We start from the raw sequence: 18,838 nt of genomic DNA on the forward strand, positions 1-18,838 counted from the left end.
GATTTTTGCACTCATACATTTCATGTCAACTCCTTCATTTGAGAGATATTCACCTTAATTTGAGTTGTATTATAGCGGCACTTCTCTAGGTTTAAGATTATCTTGTACTTGAAATAAGATTACAAAGTTTAATTTTAAATTTGAGATATAATGTATATATAATTCTTTCTTTCTTTCTTTTATCAATGGAGCTGTTTTCTGATAGATTCTCCAATAAAATGCATTTACTTAAATCAAGTAAAGTGTTTGTCTTAAATCAAGATTCTCCGTCTTCTACAAATAAGATCTCAGCTTGAAATATGTATGAAATGTAAAATAAACCATGTTTCTTCTAAATTACAACTCAAAACAAGATCATTTCAAGATTGTTTGACTTAACAAGATATTTAGGATGCATTGTCTTAAAACAAGTCCCTCTATCTTCCTCAAATGTTACTTGTTAAGTAAATTTATCTAAAATCAAGTGGGATAAGACATTTTGACAAAAATGAGACAAATTCACCTGGTAAGATTTTGAGTTTTTGCAGTGATCCGACTGAAAATATTAGATCGTATATATCTAAACATGTTGGTCTCATACATAATTGGTATGGTCTCATACTTCTCTCTACATGCATCTTCCAACATTGCACCTGGCACATATAATAGGAATAAATTCCATGTAGTCTGAGCCAGAACTACAGTGTGTTTTTGAGCTAAATTCTAAGATCACATAGCTGATTATCATGTCTGAATCTTAGGGATGAAAAACAATTCCCCAAAATGAATCACATATTGGATACTGGAAACAGAACATCCTCAACCTTCAAAACAGGAAGCGCACATTCATTCACCTTTCATATTTCAGAGGGTGAAGAGACAAGATGACACTTAAAATGACTCTTTTCTCCCAGGGCAGTGCCCCTGTCATTTCACAAGCCTCAATTGTGGAAGAAAACCACAGAATTTTGTAACAGTTACAGTTCTCTTTTTTGGGCATACTTACAACAAGAAATTACTTGTGATAAAGATTGTACTCACAATGGCTTTAATTTTCAAGAAGTTTTCTCAGAACAGCTCAAACAGCTGAGTTAGTTCTTTAACCACTTGTGTGGATACATACAGTATTTGAGTAAAATCAATTAAAGTTTCTCTTTTTGGATGAAAAAAATAATAAATGTTGCTTTAAAAAGCTTTCATAGCCTTTAAAGCTTCACAACATGACGATGGATGCCTCAAATTCCTGGAGAAGTGATTGGACTTTAAAACAAACAACAAACAAAAGAGCATGAATTAGTGAGCAGCACCCAAGTTCATCACTATGACAACGGGTGATTAGGCCTTTCCAGTACGCTGAGCTCACACAACAGTAGGCATACACACAATCCCCCTCCCACACACACACACACACACACACACACACACACACACACACACACACACACACACACACACACACACACACACACACACACACACACACACAAACTCACAGAGACAGTGAGGGAGGGTGAGAGTGTGGGGAGGAAATCACACTGTAGGGGTCAGGAATATTTGACTCCACTTGGAAAACAAGTCTTGAAGATTAGATAAATATTATGTTATTCTAACCTTTGTTTCTTGGGGATTCATTTATTTTATCTGAAATTCAGAGGGATTTCCTAAACCACAGCTAGACAGGCTCTTGGTTGCAAACAGTTCTAACATAAGAATAGAAAAGTAGAGAATAGTTTTAATTTAGTATTTTGATTGGACAGCAACAATGACAGTTTTTTGGTTTCCAACTATTTTATTGAATTCTTTGGGTTCCTGAGATCACAAGTGCTTGAAAATAGAGGATTAGTATCCAAAGATTGCCATTTATTTTGGTTCTTGAAGTAAACTACCATATTACAAGTGGGGATGTTCAACAGCAACTAACTTCCTAGTGGTCTAAAGGTAAGAAAACACTCAGATAAAAGTTCAATATGAAAGCAATTTATTTAACATGTCCATACTTGAGATCACAGAGTCAGTGGGTAAACAAAATCAAAACAGGTTTACTGAGTGTGGCTAAAATTTACAGAGCTAACACCACCAGCTGCAGGCGCTACGAGATGCCATCCGTCATATGTGCTTATCCACATCCAGTTGTAGCATTACGGCGGTTGAAGTTAACCAGAGCTACAGGCACAGCTAGTAGTGGGTGGCTGTGTTACAGTTTACACACAATACAAGACCAGTAAGTTTGACAAAGTTTAATTGTTGAGTTGACTGAACAACAACATCCCAAATGAAAACTCTTTCAGCTCACCCCTGACCTCTGACCTCAATAAGATAAAGACACATAATTAAATGATTACAAGAAAAAAGTTTCCAGAATCAATAGTTTCAAAAACACCTCAACACACCTTGAGCAGAACTTAACTGAAGGTGAATAGCCATGTGTCGTGACAGGATGGGCAGAGAAAGTGCAACAGAGGAAGACGCAGAAAGAGAGAGATAGATAGGGACAACAGTTCAGAGAAATGCTGTCGATAGAAAAACACTATCTATAGTAAAACATTGGCTATAGAAAAACACTGTGTTGGAAGTGTAAGTTTCGCGCACAGAAATGACTGACTGTCCATACGTTAACTCCACCCTCATTATCAGTTCTCTGTGGTGGAGAGGACGTGTGTTTCATTACAGAGCAGATGGATTTTTTTGTGGCGGCATAGGAATGTTCAAGGCAGCAGAACACTTCTTGCTCAACCTTGTTGCTGTTAAAAAATTGAAGCACGCAAAGCTTACATGAACAGGTGGAGAAAGGAATCAATCTCTCAGATACATTGTTTGATTTCTGATGTGCTTGATTTGTGGAATGCTTGCCACTGTGGATATTTGGATGTAGTCTCAAAAACATTGTTTATAGAGGCTTTTGACATTAACAAGAAAGCCTCATCAAAAAAAATAATTTCACCCTGGACTATACCAAAATAAATGAATCATTTTCACAGACAAAGCTAGAGTATGTCTGTGGAACTGAGTCATTTGTTTATAATGAAAGTAATCACACTGCATAGAAAATGAATAATTTTTGAAACATAAGAGTAAAGCATATTCCAGGGGTAGTTTTGTAATCTCTGATTCCTTGACAGCTGATCTCAGTGTGAAAATCCAAACTACAAAGTGCCCAAAAGCTAAGGCAATGCAGCTGAACTGAGATGCCATACCAAAGATATGTGCAGCTGCTTGTTAAATTTGCACTCCTAAAAAACAGATGGCAAATATAAATCAAAGTCACAAATAAAAGACACAACAAACTCCATTGTTTTTGACCAAACCAATGCCCCTGCTAAAAAAAACCCTCCAACACATACACACCTCTTTTTTTCCTGGAAGAACATGTAAACATGTGATTATGTAACTGAAAACATATGGATCCCTTAAGATGAAGCAAATTCCCATATCCCCTTACATGCATTCAAACAGGCACAGACACCCAAAGGGTGGGGCTTCCCTTGTGCTGGATCCCCCACCACCACATTTGGCAAAAATGTGAGCGTGAGAGTGTGAAAGGCAGAGAAGGGGGCCGGGGGAACAGCCGGGACACTAAAACACCAGAGAAAGAGAGGCTGCAGATTTCATGAGCTAAGGACAAATTTAAAAAATAGACTGGTAAAGGGAATCGAGTGATGACGAAGAGCAGGAAAATGTGATGATGTGAGAGTTCAGACGGTGCTGGGAACTTTCATCAGAGGATTTGTAAGGCTGAGGAGGAAGTGAGGACGTGCATATAAGATAACTGCACCAACTCCCCAACACGGTTCACTCATTCATCTGCCACCATGGGAGGTAAGTTCTGTAAAACAGCATGTAGTCTTGGTTGACAGGGTTAAGGTTAGTGTTGATTGTTTCTTTATGTTACATAGATGTCAGGAGTGATGTGGCAGGAAGGTATAATGAACAAATGTTCAGTAAGCAGCAACAGTTTTGGGAAGATTCTTTCTTAAATACGTTTTCTTAATGATTTATATATTTTTTATTTATTTATTGAGTTTAGCAATGTGTCGAAACTACATGTAGGTTTCGGAATTTTCTATAACCTGAGCAAATAAATGATTTTTCCTGTTTTTTATTCAGATAACTTAAGTGTTAACACCACATTAGAGATAGATGTTACCCACCCTTTATAGAAAACAAAGTTTAACTTCCTTGGTAGTGTAGTCTGACACTCTGCCAGTTCAGTCAAACAAAGTGCTGATCCTTCGGCTGTGGAAATGGGGAAAAAAATCAAAGCAATTATTGGTGAACTGGAAATGCTTTAGCCATGACACTGTGCTGTAGACTATTCCAGTCTGTTCCAGTAAGAGCAGACAGAGGTTTAGGTTTGAGTTGGATGTTTTACCAGAGAGGAAACATGGTTTGGCTGTCAGCTTTGAATTCATACTACAGAAGTTATTTTTTCCGTCCAGATGCAGTGATGCCCGAATGCATCATGTCTCTAAAAGCCAACAAAGCTGCTTTAATACATTGTCCTGAGAGTGTTTTTGTAACGTACTAATGTTCTTCTAATTGACTTATACCCTGGAAAGGGAACTATACTGAGATAACACATTGCTCAATGGCTGACTTTTATTTTCCTGTAGTGGCTTACTCTGAAATACATCCCTGAATTTAACGTGACCCCTCGCCCTTCAGATTCACAGAAATAAAGAAAGAGGAAGTGGTGATGACAGTAAAACCAGAGGGAGTTGCCCCATAAAACCTCATTTGGAGAAATGAGAAAGTTATGCATCCGTTATAAATGGTAGGAGCTGTTTGTGGTTAGGCAAAGTAGGTAAATTAGAAGACCTGGTAAGGTTGGGATAAAATCATCTATTAAACTTGCAGATGGTGAATGTTTTTTAATGACAATGGAAACATTTTTTCACCTTTTCACAGCAGGGATTTAGTATCCCACGCCTTTAATGAAAATAAGAACAGCTGTGGGTCACTAGGATGCATTTTAGAAGAAGCCTTGATGGAAAAAATTCAAAAGGACAGAAAAATAAAGTGAGAGAAAGAGGGAGAAAGAAAGAAAAAAAGAAGATAGTTAAAAGACAGGAAAACTGAAAAAGTAATCAGAAAGAGATGGAAAAAAGAAAACAAGAAAAAAACTTTCAATACAAAAAATGAGCGAATCAATCAATAAATTATTAAAGAAAGAAAGAAAGAAAGAAAGAAAGAAAGATAAAAGACAGAAAAAGGAGAAAAAATGTATTAAAAAAGAAAAACGATCAGAAAGAGATGGAAAAAAGAGCACAAAAACAAATTTCAAGGGAAAAATATATATGAAAGAGGGAAAGAAAGAAAGAAAGAAAGAAAGAAAGAAAGAAAGAAAGAAAGAAAGAAAGAAACAGAGAAAAAACAAGAGAAGAAAGAAAAATGAATAAATGAGGAAAAAGAGAAAAATCAACTGTGGCCGAGCTTATTTTGTAGGTTTTCTCTTTAGAAAGTTACTTCCTTGGAAAAACTCTCTCTGCACCCTAATACACCTCGGTCACTAAAGAACTACTCATGCCTGCCAACCTTGAGTTGCATAAATTTCAAACAGCCTGTTTGGAGAACTGGATCAGTAAGTTGGCACAACTCTTTGTCTGGCTCTTCCAGTAGCGTTACACACAGTGAGCACAGCCTCAACATGTGCAAGCCTTCTGCATATTTAAATGTTTTGTGGATACAACACACTTATTGTTTACTTTTGGCAAAAAAACAAACACTGTGTCCACACTCAATGGGGACCTTCTGCAACAAACTTTTTAAGCAAATGTGTGCTGCAGAGAAATTCAGTACAAACGTCTTTAATAACAAAAACTGCTAAACATGCTGATGTATCAACCCAGCCTACTGACCATGTAGATGAGTTCAAGCCACAAGCAACAGAGCACAACACTGACTGAATCAATAAAAATGTGTCCTTTTTGGTAAACACAGGAATGCTGAGGCTGCAACATGTAGGGACTGTAACTAATTAGAGCTGCCTCCACATAAAGTGCCTTCTTATGGTAGTGATTTAAAGTGCACAGAAAACCTTTGTTGGCTGTTCTTTGAATAAGAAGGACCAGTCTCTTCTATTATTGTGGTAAAAACAAAATACCATTATCATCTAGATCTCACACAGCAGTACAGCTCAGTAAAGACACAACAGATGCACAAATTCTCCATCTGGCTTAAGCTGATGTTTAGAAAGAGAAGCTCCTATTGAACCTCAAATTCAACATGAAATCTTAATCAAAATTGTAATCACTTATTACGGCTGCTAATGTCAGTGTATGGTTTTCAATTTGGTATGATTTTGATCTGAATCATTACTTACTGCTGTCAACTTTATTTTCTTTCTTCCATGTCAGTCAGCTTTAGAGTTGCTAGGTACAAGTATCAACTTATGCAAAGCCCAGCGCTGAACCAAAGCATTGACCAATACGTTTGTTTGAAATATTGGGGGGCTCAAAAAGGAGAAAATAAAGAAAAAGAGAAATACCGGGAAAAAAATGCAGCAGCAAGGCCAATGTAAAATCAGGTAACATTGGCCTTGCTGCCGTATTTTTACAATATATCGTACATGTAACTTTGCTTGCATTCCCCATTATGTGGCAAGAGAGTGTCTTTCTCAGGCTATTGCTGGCTCAGAGATGTCCATGACTTTTAAACACAGTGTGGTTTTTAAGAACATCACCTGGTAATAGTGTTCTTCTTTTTCTGTTTTCTAACTAGAGTAGGCGATTTGTACGCTCTCAGCATGAAGTGGCCCAAATGGACCACCTAGCCAATCTTCCTATCTATGAAAATGTAAATCTGTGTCCTGCCTCTCTTCAATGACAAATGTACTGGTTAAACCTGAGTTTAATAGGACAGGAAAATTAGACCAACATATTTTTAAAGAGCAGAATTGATAACAATATATGAAACGTCAGTGTGCTGTAGTAGCCAATGTGGTCAAGGGGAATGCTCCCAAGGATTGAAATTCAGTCAGGACCAAATATGTCTCTTCTGTCATAAATAATTCCACTTTTCATCATCTTCACTGATCTGAATTATTGCATACTTACATGAGTAAGCCTTCCTGGCTGTAGAAATGATTGTAAATGAAAAGTCTAACCCAGTAATATCCAAAGAAGTAATAAGTTGTTTTGGCAGTTAGCACCTATAGAATAAAAGAAGGGCCTCCTGTCTCATTTCCCCTTAAATCAATACAAGTTACAGTCCACAGTCCAGACTGCCATGGGTTTAGTGACAACACATCAAGAGCCCCTTAATGACAAAAGAGGGTGCTCAGTGCATAATGTAAAGCACTTCATTTAAGTTTTCTAGCTATATCAAATAAGAGTCTTAATCAACGGTAACTGTAAAATTGATTTTGTTTTACAGACATCATGGACCTACCCTGGATTCTTCATGTGCTTTTGCTACTCTGTTCCCTTAACTCTGTGGTTTGGGCGTGTCCAGAAGGATGCAAATGTGAAGGACCCAAAATCTTCTGCAATGGCCTCTCACACTTCCCCAGCACAGTGCCCTCATCAACTGCAGCTCTGTATTTCTCCAACTGCAGCATCTCCTCCCTGAAGCCAGAGGACCTGGCTGATTTCTCTAACGCCCTCAGCTTCTTTGTGGTCAAAGACACTGGTCTCAGAGAAGTGCGCCCTGGCACACTTGATGCCACTCAAAACTTAGGCGCCTTAGGGTTTACTGGCACTGAGCTGCAAGATCTCCCTGATGCTGTGTTCACAAACCTTCAGAAGCTTGAGTCCCTGACTCTGAAGAGCAACAAACTCCTGGTTCTCCGGCCTAACTGGTTTTCATCGCTGCTTGGTCTGAAACTCCTCGACCTCAGTAAAAACCAGTTCACTTCTGTACCTGTGGAAACTTTTCACTCTCTCACTGAGCTGCACTACCTATTACTATCTGGAAACAGTATCAGCCAACTATCTGGAGAGACATTTAAGGGTCTTTCCAAACTGCAAAAACTGCGCATCAATAGAAACTCACTACAGGAGCTCCCCATTGGCATTTTGGATGATCTTGGAAACCTAGAGGAACTATCACTAAATGACAACCAGATCACTCATCTCCACCCGGACCTGTTCTCCAAGACTCTGAGACTGCAGAAGCTGTACCTCTCCAACAACAGACTCACAGCTCTCCCACAAGGGATCTTCTTAAACTTGCCCTTCCTTTCCCAGATCTCCCTGTATGAAAATCAGATTGAAAGTCTGAGACCCGGGGTGTTCGGGTCCATGGCTCTGAGGGAGCTGTGGCTGTATGACAACAAGCTGAGTCGCGTGGAAGACGACACATTCAGGAACCTGACCCAACTGCGTCTCCTGGTGCTCAGTCGAAACCAGATTAGCCACGTATCCTCGGGCGCTTTTAGAGGGTTGGAACAGCTGGGGGAGGTCTCACTTCACACCAATCTGCTCAAGAAACTCCAAGCTGGAACTTTCCAAGGTCTGCCCAGTCTGGTCAACATTTCCTTAGAGCACAACTTTATCAGCTCTCTCCCTTCAGGTTTCCTCCAGGGCCTGAGCCACCTGGGACAGATAGACTTGAAAAATAACTCCCTTCCCAACCTGCCACAGGAGGGTCTGGATGCCCTGAATGTAGCACAGGAGGTACTCCTGCAGCAGAACCCCTGGAGGTGTGACAAAGATATCATTCCACTTAGAAACTGGCTGAGACAGAATCCATCAAAAACCAACCAAACTCTGGTAGTTTGTGAAACACCTTTCAGTCTGAACGGTGAGATCATTTCCCTGCAAGCAGATGAGAACTTGATTTCACTTGGCTCAACTGAGGAGCCTGTGTTGACATCAACAGAGAAGAGAAGGAAACCCCCCACACCTCCAACTCAACAAAGGACCCCCTCACCTGCTGTAAAAACCACCCCCACCTCAGAGCATGAGGAGGCCACAAGCAGCGGTGGTGGACGAGACAGGAGCGGTGTAGTTTCTCATCACACGTCGCTCACCCTCATCATCATCGCAGTCGTGTCTACTGTCATTATCAGCACAATCATCATCTGCTGTTTGTGCTGGAGACGGAATAAGAAAGGCAGAGGAGATTTAGGCCGCAGAAATAAAAACTCTGTGCTGTAGACTACACCACCCAACATCAGCAATCCATGAACTTTTAAAGCCAAGAAGATCTGAAATGTGAACCGTAGAGTTGATTTTAGAAATTCAAAGGCAGCAGAAATAACCACTTCAGCTCCATTCAGACATGCCTGCTAGATAAAACAAGTACAGATGAAAACTTAAGCTTTTGTTTGTACTGAATAAAATTACCAGCCAGTATTCTTTTCATGTGTGCTGTAACAACAGAATGGATATCAAATGTTCTAGCTGTAAAAATAGCTGCCTCGCTATCTTGCGAAGTGGTTATGTTGTTGAATGTAACCTCAGATGCCTGAAACAGAGTTCTTCCCTTAAGGTTATGAAGTTTGTATTCAGTATTTCCTCTGATCTATTTTCCATTTTTGTATGAATAACTGCAGTTTGACAATGGCTTTTATTTTGCTAACAATAACAGTTTGGAAACAGTTTAACACTGTTTTGCAAAATTGCTTTCGCTGTAAAACCTGAAGTGACATTTTAACTACATACTAAAATAAAAATCATCTTTTGGTTTCTTGAATGCTGCTGTTAATTGAATAAAATGACTGTTTTAGTTGGAGCAATCTTACATTGTGTTGATCACTTACTGGACAAATGTGCAACATTCAGTCTGAGTAAATCTGATAACAAGTTATCCTGTTTATTCACATTACTAAAGCCCATGTAAGGAGTTTTTTTTGTCAGAAAACAAATTTACAGGACAAATTCAGCAAAGACCACTTTGACTAAAGGAGGCTCCACATTCAACATGAACTGAATGTTCCTCACAGGAGCTTTAAAGAGTTTAAAAACATAATAAAACTCAGATAAAGTTGTAGGTAAAGGGAATTACCCACACATAAAGCAAAAGTCTCAACCCTCCTTTATGTTAGTTTCTTAGGAACAGCAATAATGTTCCTGGGTCAATTTAACCTGGGGCACATTTAATTAACCAAAAGTGTCAGAGCCCCAGAAAATCCCAATTAACATTTTTTAGAATCTCATTATTAACTCCATTACTATAAATATTACTATTAATATTTGGTGCAATGGTGTTCTTTATTTCTCACAGATCATGGTGCAATGAGGATAACTCATTTGTTTTTAATGAAAATTCACATCAAAACTTTTTTAAATGTACATTGAAAGACCTAAATATTAATACAATAGTTGTACATGACAGATTTTGTTTTATTTTATTTGAATTTTTTTAATGAAGTGATGTTGATAAATTAACACGAGACACCTCTTCTGTCACATGATGCCCAGATTTTTAGGCTGTTTTTAGCTGGTTTGGAAGGTAGATATTGCCTAAAATGTGTAATGAACCATTTCAATTTTATATGTTGATTTCACTTATTAAGCTATTTTTTTCTAGATTTTGGAACTTTAAAAAGCGTTGATTTGACCCGCAACATAACAGGAAGGTTAAATAAGATAAGAATTAGCTTTATCCTGGACTATTAATACATTACATGAATGGAGAAAATCAGGAGCAAAATGACAGCATTCTGTTAATGTTATATTTCGGTATAATGCTTCTATACTAAATAACTAGTCAATGATTAATAACCATGATGTTTCTTGTAATGATTATGTCAAATCAGCTCAGGGTATATTAGCAAAATGGGTCACAATAATAATAATAAAGGCAGGGGCCTCAGCATGATGCTAAACTGTTGTTGCATTTACAGGAAACTGCAATTCTGTAACAGTTTTCCAAAAACAAAGATAAATGGAGCCATAATGTACATTTATGACTGCTGTTAATTCAGCTCTCTATTTGCTTCATGTCAACTTTCCTTTATATGGAAAAAGACTGCCATCCAAAGGAAAGAAGTTATTATAATATTTGAATCCTCTAGCTACAATCCAATAACTACACCCTTAACTTTCAAAACAAAAACAAACGAGTCCCAAATAGTGTAAGGGAGGTCAAATTGTTTCAAGACAGCAAAATTACTCTAGTGGCAGGAAGTGTAATCAAAACATGATCAACAGATTGGATTTAGATATACAGTAAAATGTCAGTAACTGAAATAAACAGTCTTTGAGCAGGGCAGTTCAGTAACTGGCTGAAACATTGCTCTTATCTGGAGTTGCAGACATGTGTTACACCCCACCTCGCATGGAATGCAACGCAGTCAAGGCTGTCTGTAAACATTGATGATAACTGATGAGACTGAGTGCGTTTGCTACTCTTCACTGCAGTAAAGATCATCTAATCCTCTGTCAGGAAATAAAAAGGTAGGCAAGTGTTTTTGTTTTGAGAATTTGACAGTGATAACACATTGATTTTAAGATAGAAAAAATAGCAAAGCTTGTTGTGACATTACTAATACTCTAACACTCAGGTATTATCACAAAAAGCTAAATATATCAAATTGCCTTTAATTTTTAAATGAATTAAAGTTAATAAATGACCACGTTTGATCTTTTTCATAGCAATGTCAAGAGGAGGAACCATCATTCTTTTTCTGTCTCTACTGTTTGAGATTTCACTGACTGAAATTGAAGAATGTGACCAAACGGTAGGCTGCACCGCAGCAAACCAACATGTTTTCAGTTCATCTACCACAGAGATCCCACGTGACCTGAGACCTGGAGTGACAGAAGTTTTTTTTGTGCAAAGCCAGATAAAAACAATCCCAGATGAAGCTTTTGCTGAACTCCCCTTTCTTACAAAGCTGGAGTTCATAAGCACAAACACAACATATGTTGGGCCGGAGGCTTTTGCAGGCTTGGTTAACCTCACGCATATTGAGATCTCCAGCTCTCCACTGACATCAATCCCAGTCGGAGTCTTTAAAGACCTCTTCAACCTTAAAAAGATTGTGTTGATGCAAAACAAGCTGCAGCGTCTGGATAAAGGCTTGTTTGACGGTCTTAATAAAGTCAGAGATCTCCTGCTACATGGGAACGAGATCCAAGTGATCGAAGATGGGGTCTTTGATGATCTCGAGAATCTCTCAGTCCTCCATCTGGCTAGAAACAATCTCTCTGCAGTGTCTGCCGACTGGTTTTCAAAGCTTACCAAACTACAGACATTTCGTCTTTACGAGAATCAGCTCAGCGCAATACCTGAAAACATTTTTCACAACATGCCAAGTGTGAAAGAAATTGGCCTCTATGGAAACAAAATTGCAGAACTGCCACCAAATTTATTTCCACATAAAGACAAACTAATCAAGCTTCTTTTGGATAGCAATCTTCTGACTGGTTTACCCGAGGGGTTTTTTGTTGGATTCCTTAAGCTCAAAACACTGACACTGAACAAGAATGAACTAAGTAATCTGCCACCAGTGCTTTTTGGATATATGCCCGATCTGACTGACCTAAGCTTCAGCCAAAACAAACTCAGCTCTCTCCCTAAAGGATTAGTCAGCCCTCTAAAGGGACTGAAGAAGCTGGATCTATCAAAAAATCTATTTACCACGTTGCATTCAGAGTATTTTGAAGGTGTTGGGGAACTCAAGGAGCTGAATCTCCAGAACAACAGGATTGATTTGCTGGGTGAAGATGTGTTCAAAAATCTACAGAAGCTGACCACAATTAAGCTAGCAAACAACAACCTGCAGACACTTCCTGGGGATATTTTTAAGCCTTTGAAAAAACTAAAAAAAGTCTATCTCAGTGGCAACCCTTGGCGCTGTGACTGTAATCTGATTGATCTGCATTTTTGGATGAAAGAAAACTCAGGCAAGATTGGGAGTGGCGTGCGGTGTGAGTTTCCAGAAGATCTGAAAGGAAAGGAAATCACATCATTGCAGGAGGAACAATTTATTTGCCTCACCACGGTTATTCATATAACCACAACCCTCACAACAACTCCAATGACAACTACAACCCTCACAACAACTCCAATGCCAACTACAACCATCACAACAACTCCAATGACAACCACGACCCTCACAACAACTCCAATGACAACTACAACCATCACAACCACTCCAATGACAACCACAACCCTCACAACAACTCCAATGACAACCACAACCCTCACAACAACTCCAATGACAACTACAACCCTCACAACCACTCCAATGACAACCACAACCCTCACAACAACTCCAATGACAACCACAACCCTCACAACAACTCCAATGACAACTACAACCCTCACAACAACTCCAATGACAACTACAACCCTCACAACCACTCCAATGACAACCACAACCCCCACAACAACTCCAATGACAACCACAACCCTCACAACAACTCCAATGGCAACTACAACCCTCACAACCACTCCAACGACAACCACAATAATAACAACCACTCCAATGACAACCACAACCCTCACAACAACTCCAATGAAAACCACAACCCTCACAACAACTCCAATGACAACAACTCCCCTGCTTACTACCAGACCAACGACTACCTTCCTTACAACTACAACTCCTCTTCCAACAACACCAACCCCAACTACACCATCCACAACAATTATCCCAACTACAAGAGCAACAACCTCCATTCTTACTACTACAACACCCCTCCCTACAACCCCAACCAACACTTTGCCAGCAACCACCACAACACCTCCAACTACGGAACAACCAACCACCATCCTTATCACTACAATGCAGACCACCACTAGACCACCCACAACCACAATCATCCTTACTACTACCACAACACCAACTACCACTAGCACATCCAAAACAACTAGTGCAAGAACAACCACTATGAACACAACCACCATCCTCAGGACTACCCGGCCTTTCACCACCCAAATACTGACTGCACCTCAACAAACTAGTCCACAGTTTTTTACCTGTCCGATGGATCCATCTGAACAGGAGCCATCATTGTCCTTCACAAGTCTGTATAGAAACAAAGTCCAGCGGTGCAAGTCTCTGATGATGATCTACTCCTCCCTGCTGGTGGTGGAGGTCACCTGCACCCTGGTGCTGGCAAAGTTCACCCTGTCTCTTTACCACCTTCTGCAGAGCAGGGAGAAGATGTACCACAGGGTCAAACTAACACGCTTCTCCTACAGGAGGGAGGTCATCCTCAGGCCTCTGCAAGAGGCAGAGACTCACAGACTTTAAACGACAATGTTGGTTATTAAATTGACTGTTATTTAATTGTTTCTAACAACATTAGAAATTAAACCATGACAATGTGAAAGTGGATAAGATTAGATTAGATAATCCTTTATTTGTTCTTCAACATTTACAGTGTTACAGAACTAAGTGTGCAGTTGTGTAAAAGTGAATTTACAGTACATCTACAGAACCAATAATATAGTAAGAAATATGCACAGACTAGTATTATAAGATACGTACAGAACTAATAAGATGGGTAAAGTCCTATTGCATTTGAAGAAGGGAGATGAAGTGAATAAATACGTAATGAAAAAAAAATATTTGCGCACATTGCGTGTCCACAAAGACAAACCTAAAGAGATAAATCCCACAGATGTCTATATCTGTGCATCCTATGAAAGTCTTTTATTTTTAAGATCTTCCATTTTTATAAGCCTAATGTTAAATCTGACATATTTCTTGAGCTTTTAAAATAAATATTTGAGAAGAAATATATCATTCTGATTTTCATCCTCATATCATTAAGTTCATAATAGTCATAAAATGTCTGATCTGATGCTTTGATCTTTTTTTGTTGTTGTTGCTGTTAATCATCTGAAAAATATAAACTGATTCTGGTAAAATCGTGTGACTTAAACAAAAAGCATATTTGCAAGGATTAAATCCTTTCTTCCCAGAGACCTGTTTGTGTCTTTAGCACTGAAATCCTGCACCTGACCGCAATATATTTAGCAGTACAGCAGGGGGAGCCAGAGATCTGATCATCTCATTCTTTGTCCTTTTCACAGGAAAATTACTAAAACTTAGGCATTTAAACCTTTAAGAAATACTGTTACTTTGTTAACATTTGTCTGTCAGTTTACTAGGATTTCATAAATTTGGCAAAGATGAATGAATTTTCTTTATTCTGCAAAATGTTAGGTTATTAATCCTTAACAGGGACCAAAATGTTCAGCACATTCAGCAATATGATTAGTTCAATACCATTTGAATTTTCAATAAAACAGACAACTGATTCCTCTGTTAAAACTATGTCATAAATGCTTTAACATTAAACAATTCATCAACATTTGCAAAAACACTAAACTTTAAAAAATGTGCTCTTCTGTATTTTCTACAAACACATTTTTTCCTCTCTTGGATTCAGACAGAAGCCACTTCTGCCTTTTACATTTTAGCTTGTAAAAGTTAAACCAAAATGGACTTATCTATACAACTGTTACCTAAAACACAGTGCATGTTGATTCCATGAGGTGCTGACACAGACATCAACACACAATCTGTTGTGTGCCTTGCCCCACACTGGCAAAGCTTCACAGCTGCCAACCAAGCACACACAATGAAACTGAGGGAGGGTGCCCCGAGCCACACATACAAACAAATCTCACATTATGGCAACTGGAATAACCAAATCTAATTTGTATTACTGAGAGGACATTTTTTTGTATCTTCATGAGATCTGGCACAGAGAGTTCATTTTTCTCTTTAACTAAATATTCGATACTAGCTTGAAAACTGTCTTCCTAGCAGTTTTGGGGAGCAGTTTTGGGGAGCAGTTTTGGGGAGCAGTTTTGGGGATGTTACCAAGCTGAATCCAGCTTGGTAACATTTCTCTGTCTAGCTCTTATAACTAAGTACTTCTGTTGACCAGTTAATGTTCAACATATATTCAAAAGCTAAACAACTCAGATTAAAAACATTTTTTTGACCGTATGACTCTGAGGTTCAATAATGAGTTTTGGTCTGGGCAATTTTGCTTACAAAGCTGGGGACGATTCACTGCTGCCAAGCAGTTGTTTTTACTTTGTCCTCTTGTTTTTAAAATTATTTTATTTTAATCTTGAAGAGACATTTTTTTCAGCAATGTGAAAATTGATCTTTAAAATCATGAAGACTGGGGCTCTGAGAAAGGGCCTAGTGATTAGAGTGTCTGCTTGATAAATTAAGTTAAACACATTCATCATTAGTCCTTTATCAGACAGAAGCACAGTAGAAAGGATAACCCAGACTTGGGTGAACATGGGTGAGATTTTCTGTGTGTGTGAGAGGTGATACAAGAATTAAAAACTAAACCCTATCAGAGAAAGTGTTTGCCCACAACCTTAAACATGGTACAGAGGATTTTTTTCAATTGAATTTTCTGCCTTAATTGATGTCTTTTATTTTGGATTCATTGTTGTTTTTTGGTATGAGCAACTCAAGTCAAGACAGCTGCACAGTGAAATGTTGTGTCTGTAAGAGTAATTACACCTGCAGCCAAAAATAAAACATATTAATACACGTATGAACCACTAATTTCCCCCAAATTACTTACTAAAACAGCATCCTTTAAGTGCAGAGACAATAAACTATAGCACGTAATGTCACATACCCAACAATATTGAAAGCATATTCAATATTTGAATTCTGTTTCACCTCACAGGCGGCTCTTCATGACCAAGATTAATTAGTTTGGATTTTCACTTTCACACAAATTTTTGTTTACTTATCCAAATATCTTTTATAGTCTTTTATAATGTAGCAACATAGATATGTGATTTTCTTTCACACTAGAGGGCACCTCTGCACTAAATAAACCAGCACCCTGCAAACCTTAAGGCTACAGGAAAAGATTAATCCAACTTCACCTCTGCAAATGATACGAGTGTTGTTTCTCCTTTTGGTCAAACTCAATTATACTGTGCAGCTGACACAAAAAAAATGAACGTAGTATGAAGTAAAATAAAATATGTCTTCATATTTAATCAGTCAGGATCCAAACTGCTATAGGCAAACCTACTTACATAAATCCCATTGGAGGCATCTTCTGTGAAAGAAAAATGTTCTGAAGTTTTGCCAGACAGCAAGAATAGTGAAAGAGGAGACTGAATGAGGGTAACATAACTTTGCTTTATTAGATTTGCCTCAGGGGCTATATGTAAACACACACACACACACACACACACACACACACACACACACACACACACACACACACACACACACAAACACACACACACACACATACACACACACTCTAAAAGAGATTATATCAGACATGGGTGTGCCGATGCTATGAAAGGGAAATGATAAAAAGCTGCTCTATCACACATGGTGTATATGATAAACTGTAAATATCGGCGTATCATATACAGTACTAATCTGCATGGAGATTAGCTGGATGTTTTGCCCTTAAGAAGACCCACATGCAAAGAACTCAAACCGAAAGTCGACTAAGACTTGTGTTGCTAAATATTTCATCCTGCTCTGGATTACAGTAAGGTGTAATGCTTTTGTTAAGTCCTCTCCTCTGATGTTGCATCACAAAGCTATTCTTGTCTCCACATGGAGTAAGCATTCTGCTGTCTTTATTATTTATCCAGATTTGAATGACTGGTGCATTTTAGTCCTCTTTGTTTCCATGTATCTCTGTGATTATAGAAAAATGAGTTGCAGTGTAGGGAAGAATGTTGGTCTGATTTTTCCAATTCATTACAATGCCTAAAAAAAAAATCAGGTGAAAAAGCTCTAACTTGTATTCATTCATCTTTGTTGTTGGCCTAAAAAAGTAGCCAAAATAGAATGTCAGAGTTAGATTATTGGCTTGGTGCCTTCAATGTTGGAAAAGTGTAAGCACCTCACAAGGTTTTTATTTAGGGCTGTCAAACAATTCATTTTTTGAATTAGAATTTCATTATTTTTTGGAATTAATGGCATTTAAAATCCAATGTGTAAAACTCAATTTGATGTTACATTTCAAAATTATCTTTAAGCCCCAATAATGTAAATTAATTCTTAACAGCGTCTTGATTTTAAAAATCAAATTAGTGAAATGAAATGTCCAACATGATCTTGCCTTTTAGATTTATTATTGAAATGAATGCTGCACTGCTACGCTAGTGTGGTCTGGAATCATGACATAGAGGTAGGAGACAGCTTCATAGGGCTCCATCCTCAGGTCTAGTGATTTGCACACAACAAATTAGTGCACTACTAAATTTTGACTTTATTACTTTTGTCTTGTCAGCTGAGCCCTCTGTGAGTATTTAGAAGTGACATGAGCCAATGAAAAGCGCAGTGGTGTCATTGTTTTCCATCACCAAGTATGGCGTCAACAGGAATTTGCTGCTGCAGCTTCTCTACTTGATGTCAAAAGTGATAGATAAAAAAAAATCAAATACAGTAAACTAATTAATTAATCAACAGGTCAATTTTGGACCTTATTGCTGTTAATTGTTGACACTGACAGCCCTGATATTGTTTAAGATTATATTTTTTTATGTCACTTAATATTTTGCACCTTTTCTGATTCAGAAAAGACTTCTTTATTTTAGCAGTTATTTTTATAGCCATATATTCTATTCTTATAGTATGCAGGTAGTTTGATTCTTCACTGATACAGGTTTCCATAAATAACAGAGAAGAAATATTTTCTGTAGCTCCATCGTCTTTTGTCTCATAATCAGACCATGTTGTATGTGGCCCCACGAGGATCACATCTCAGCACCATCTTCTTCATTTTCCTTTTTTAGATACAGCCATGTTAATTGATAGTGGTATTTAAATTTTAACTTTCCGAACTTCACTTTTCAAAATTGCTGTTCATTATTCACTATTCTATCATATCTTAAAGAGTGCATTAACTATAGGGTTTGAAGAGCACAACCATGTCCTCTGCAAGAAAAAAACGTGGAAAAGACTGCATAGCATTAAATATCAAATCCCCAAAGAGCCTCT

The 18,838-nt window shown here is 38.1% G+C and overlaps 1 protein-coding gene across 1 annotated transcript; it reads left to right on the forward strand.

Moving 5' to 3' along the window:
- Window positions 1–3,495: 3,495 nt before the first annotated feature.
- lrrc15 (leucine rich repeat containing 15) lies at window positions 3,496–9,660 on the forward strand. The gene is made up of 2 exons (XM_034699713.1): window positions 3,496–3,795; window positions 7,351–9,660. The coding sequence occupies exons 1-2, from the start codon at window positions 3,789–3,791 to the stop codon at window positions 9,072–9,074; spliced, it is 1,731 nt and encodes a 576-aa protein (XP_034555604.1). The 5' UTR covers window positions 3,496–3,788; the 3' UTR covers window positions 9,075–9,660.
- Window positions 9,661–18,838: the final 9,178 nt, after the last annotated feature.

Source organism: Notolabrus celidotus, chromosome 2, assembly GCF_009762535.1.
Source record: "Notolabrus celidotus isolate fNotCel1 chromosome 2, fNotCel1.pri, whole genome shotgun sequence".
NCBI lineage: Eukaryota > Metazoa > Chordata > Actinopteri > Labriformes > Labridae > Notolabrus > Notolabrus celidotus.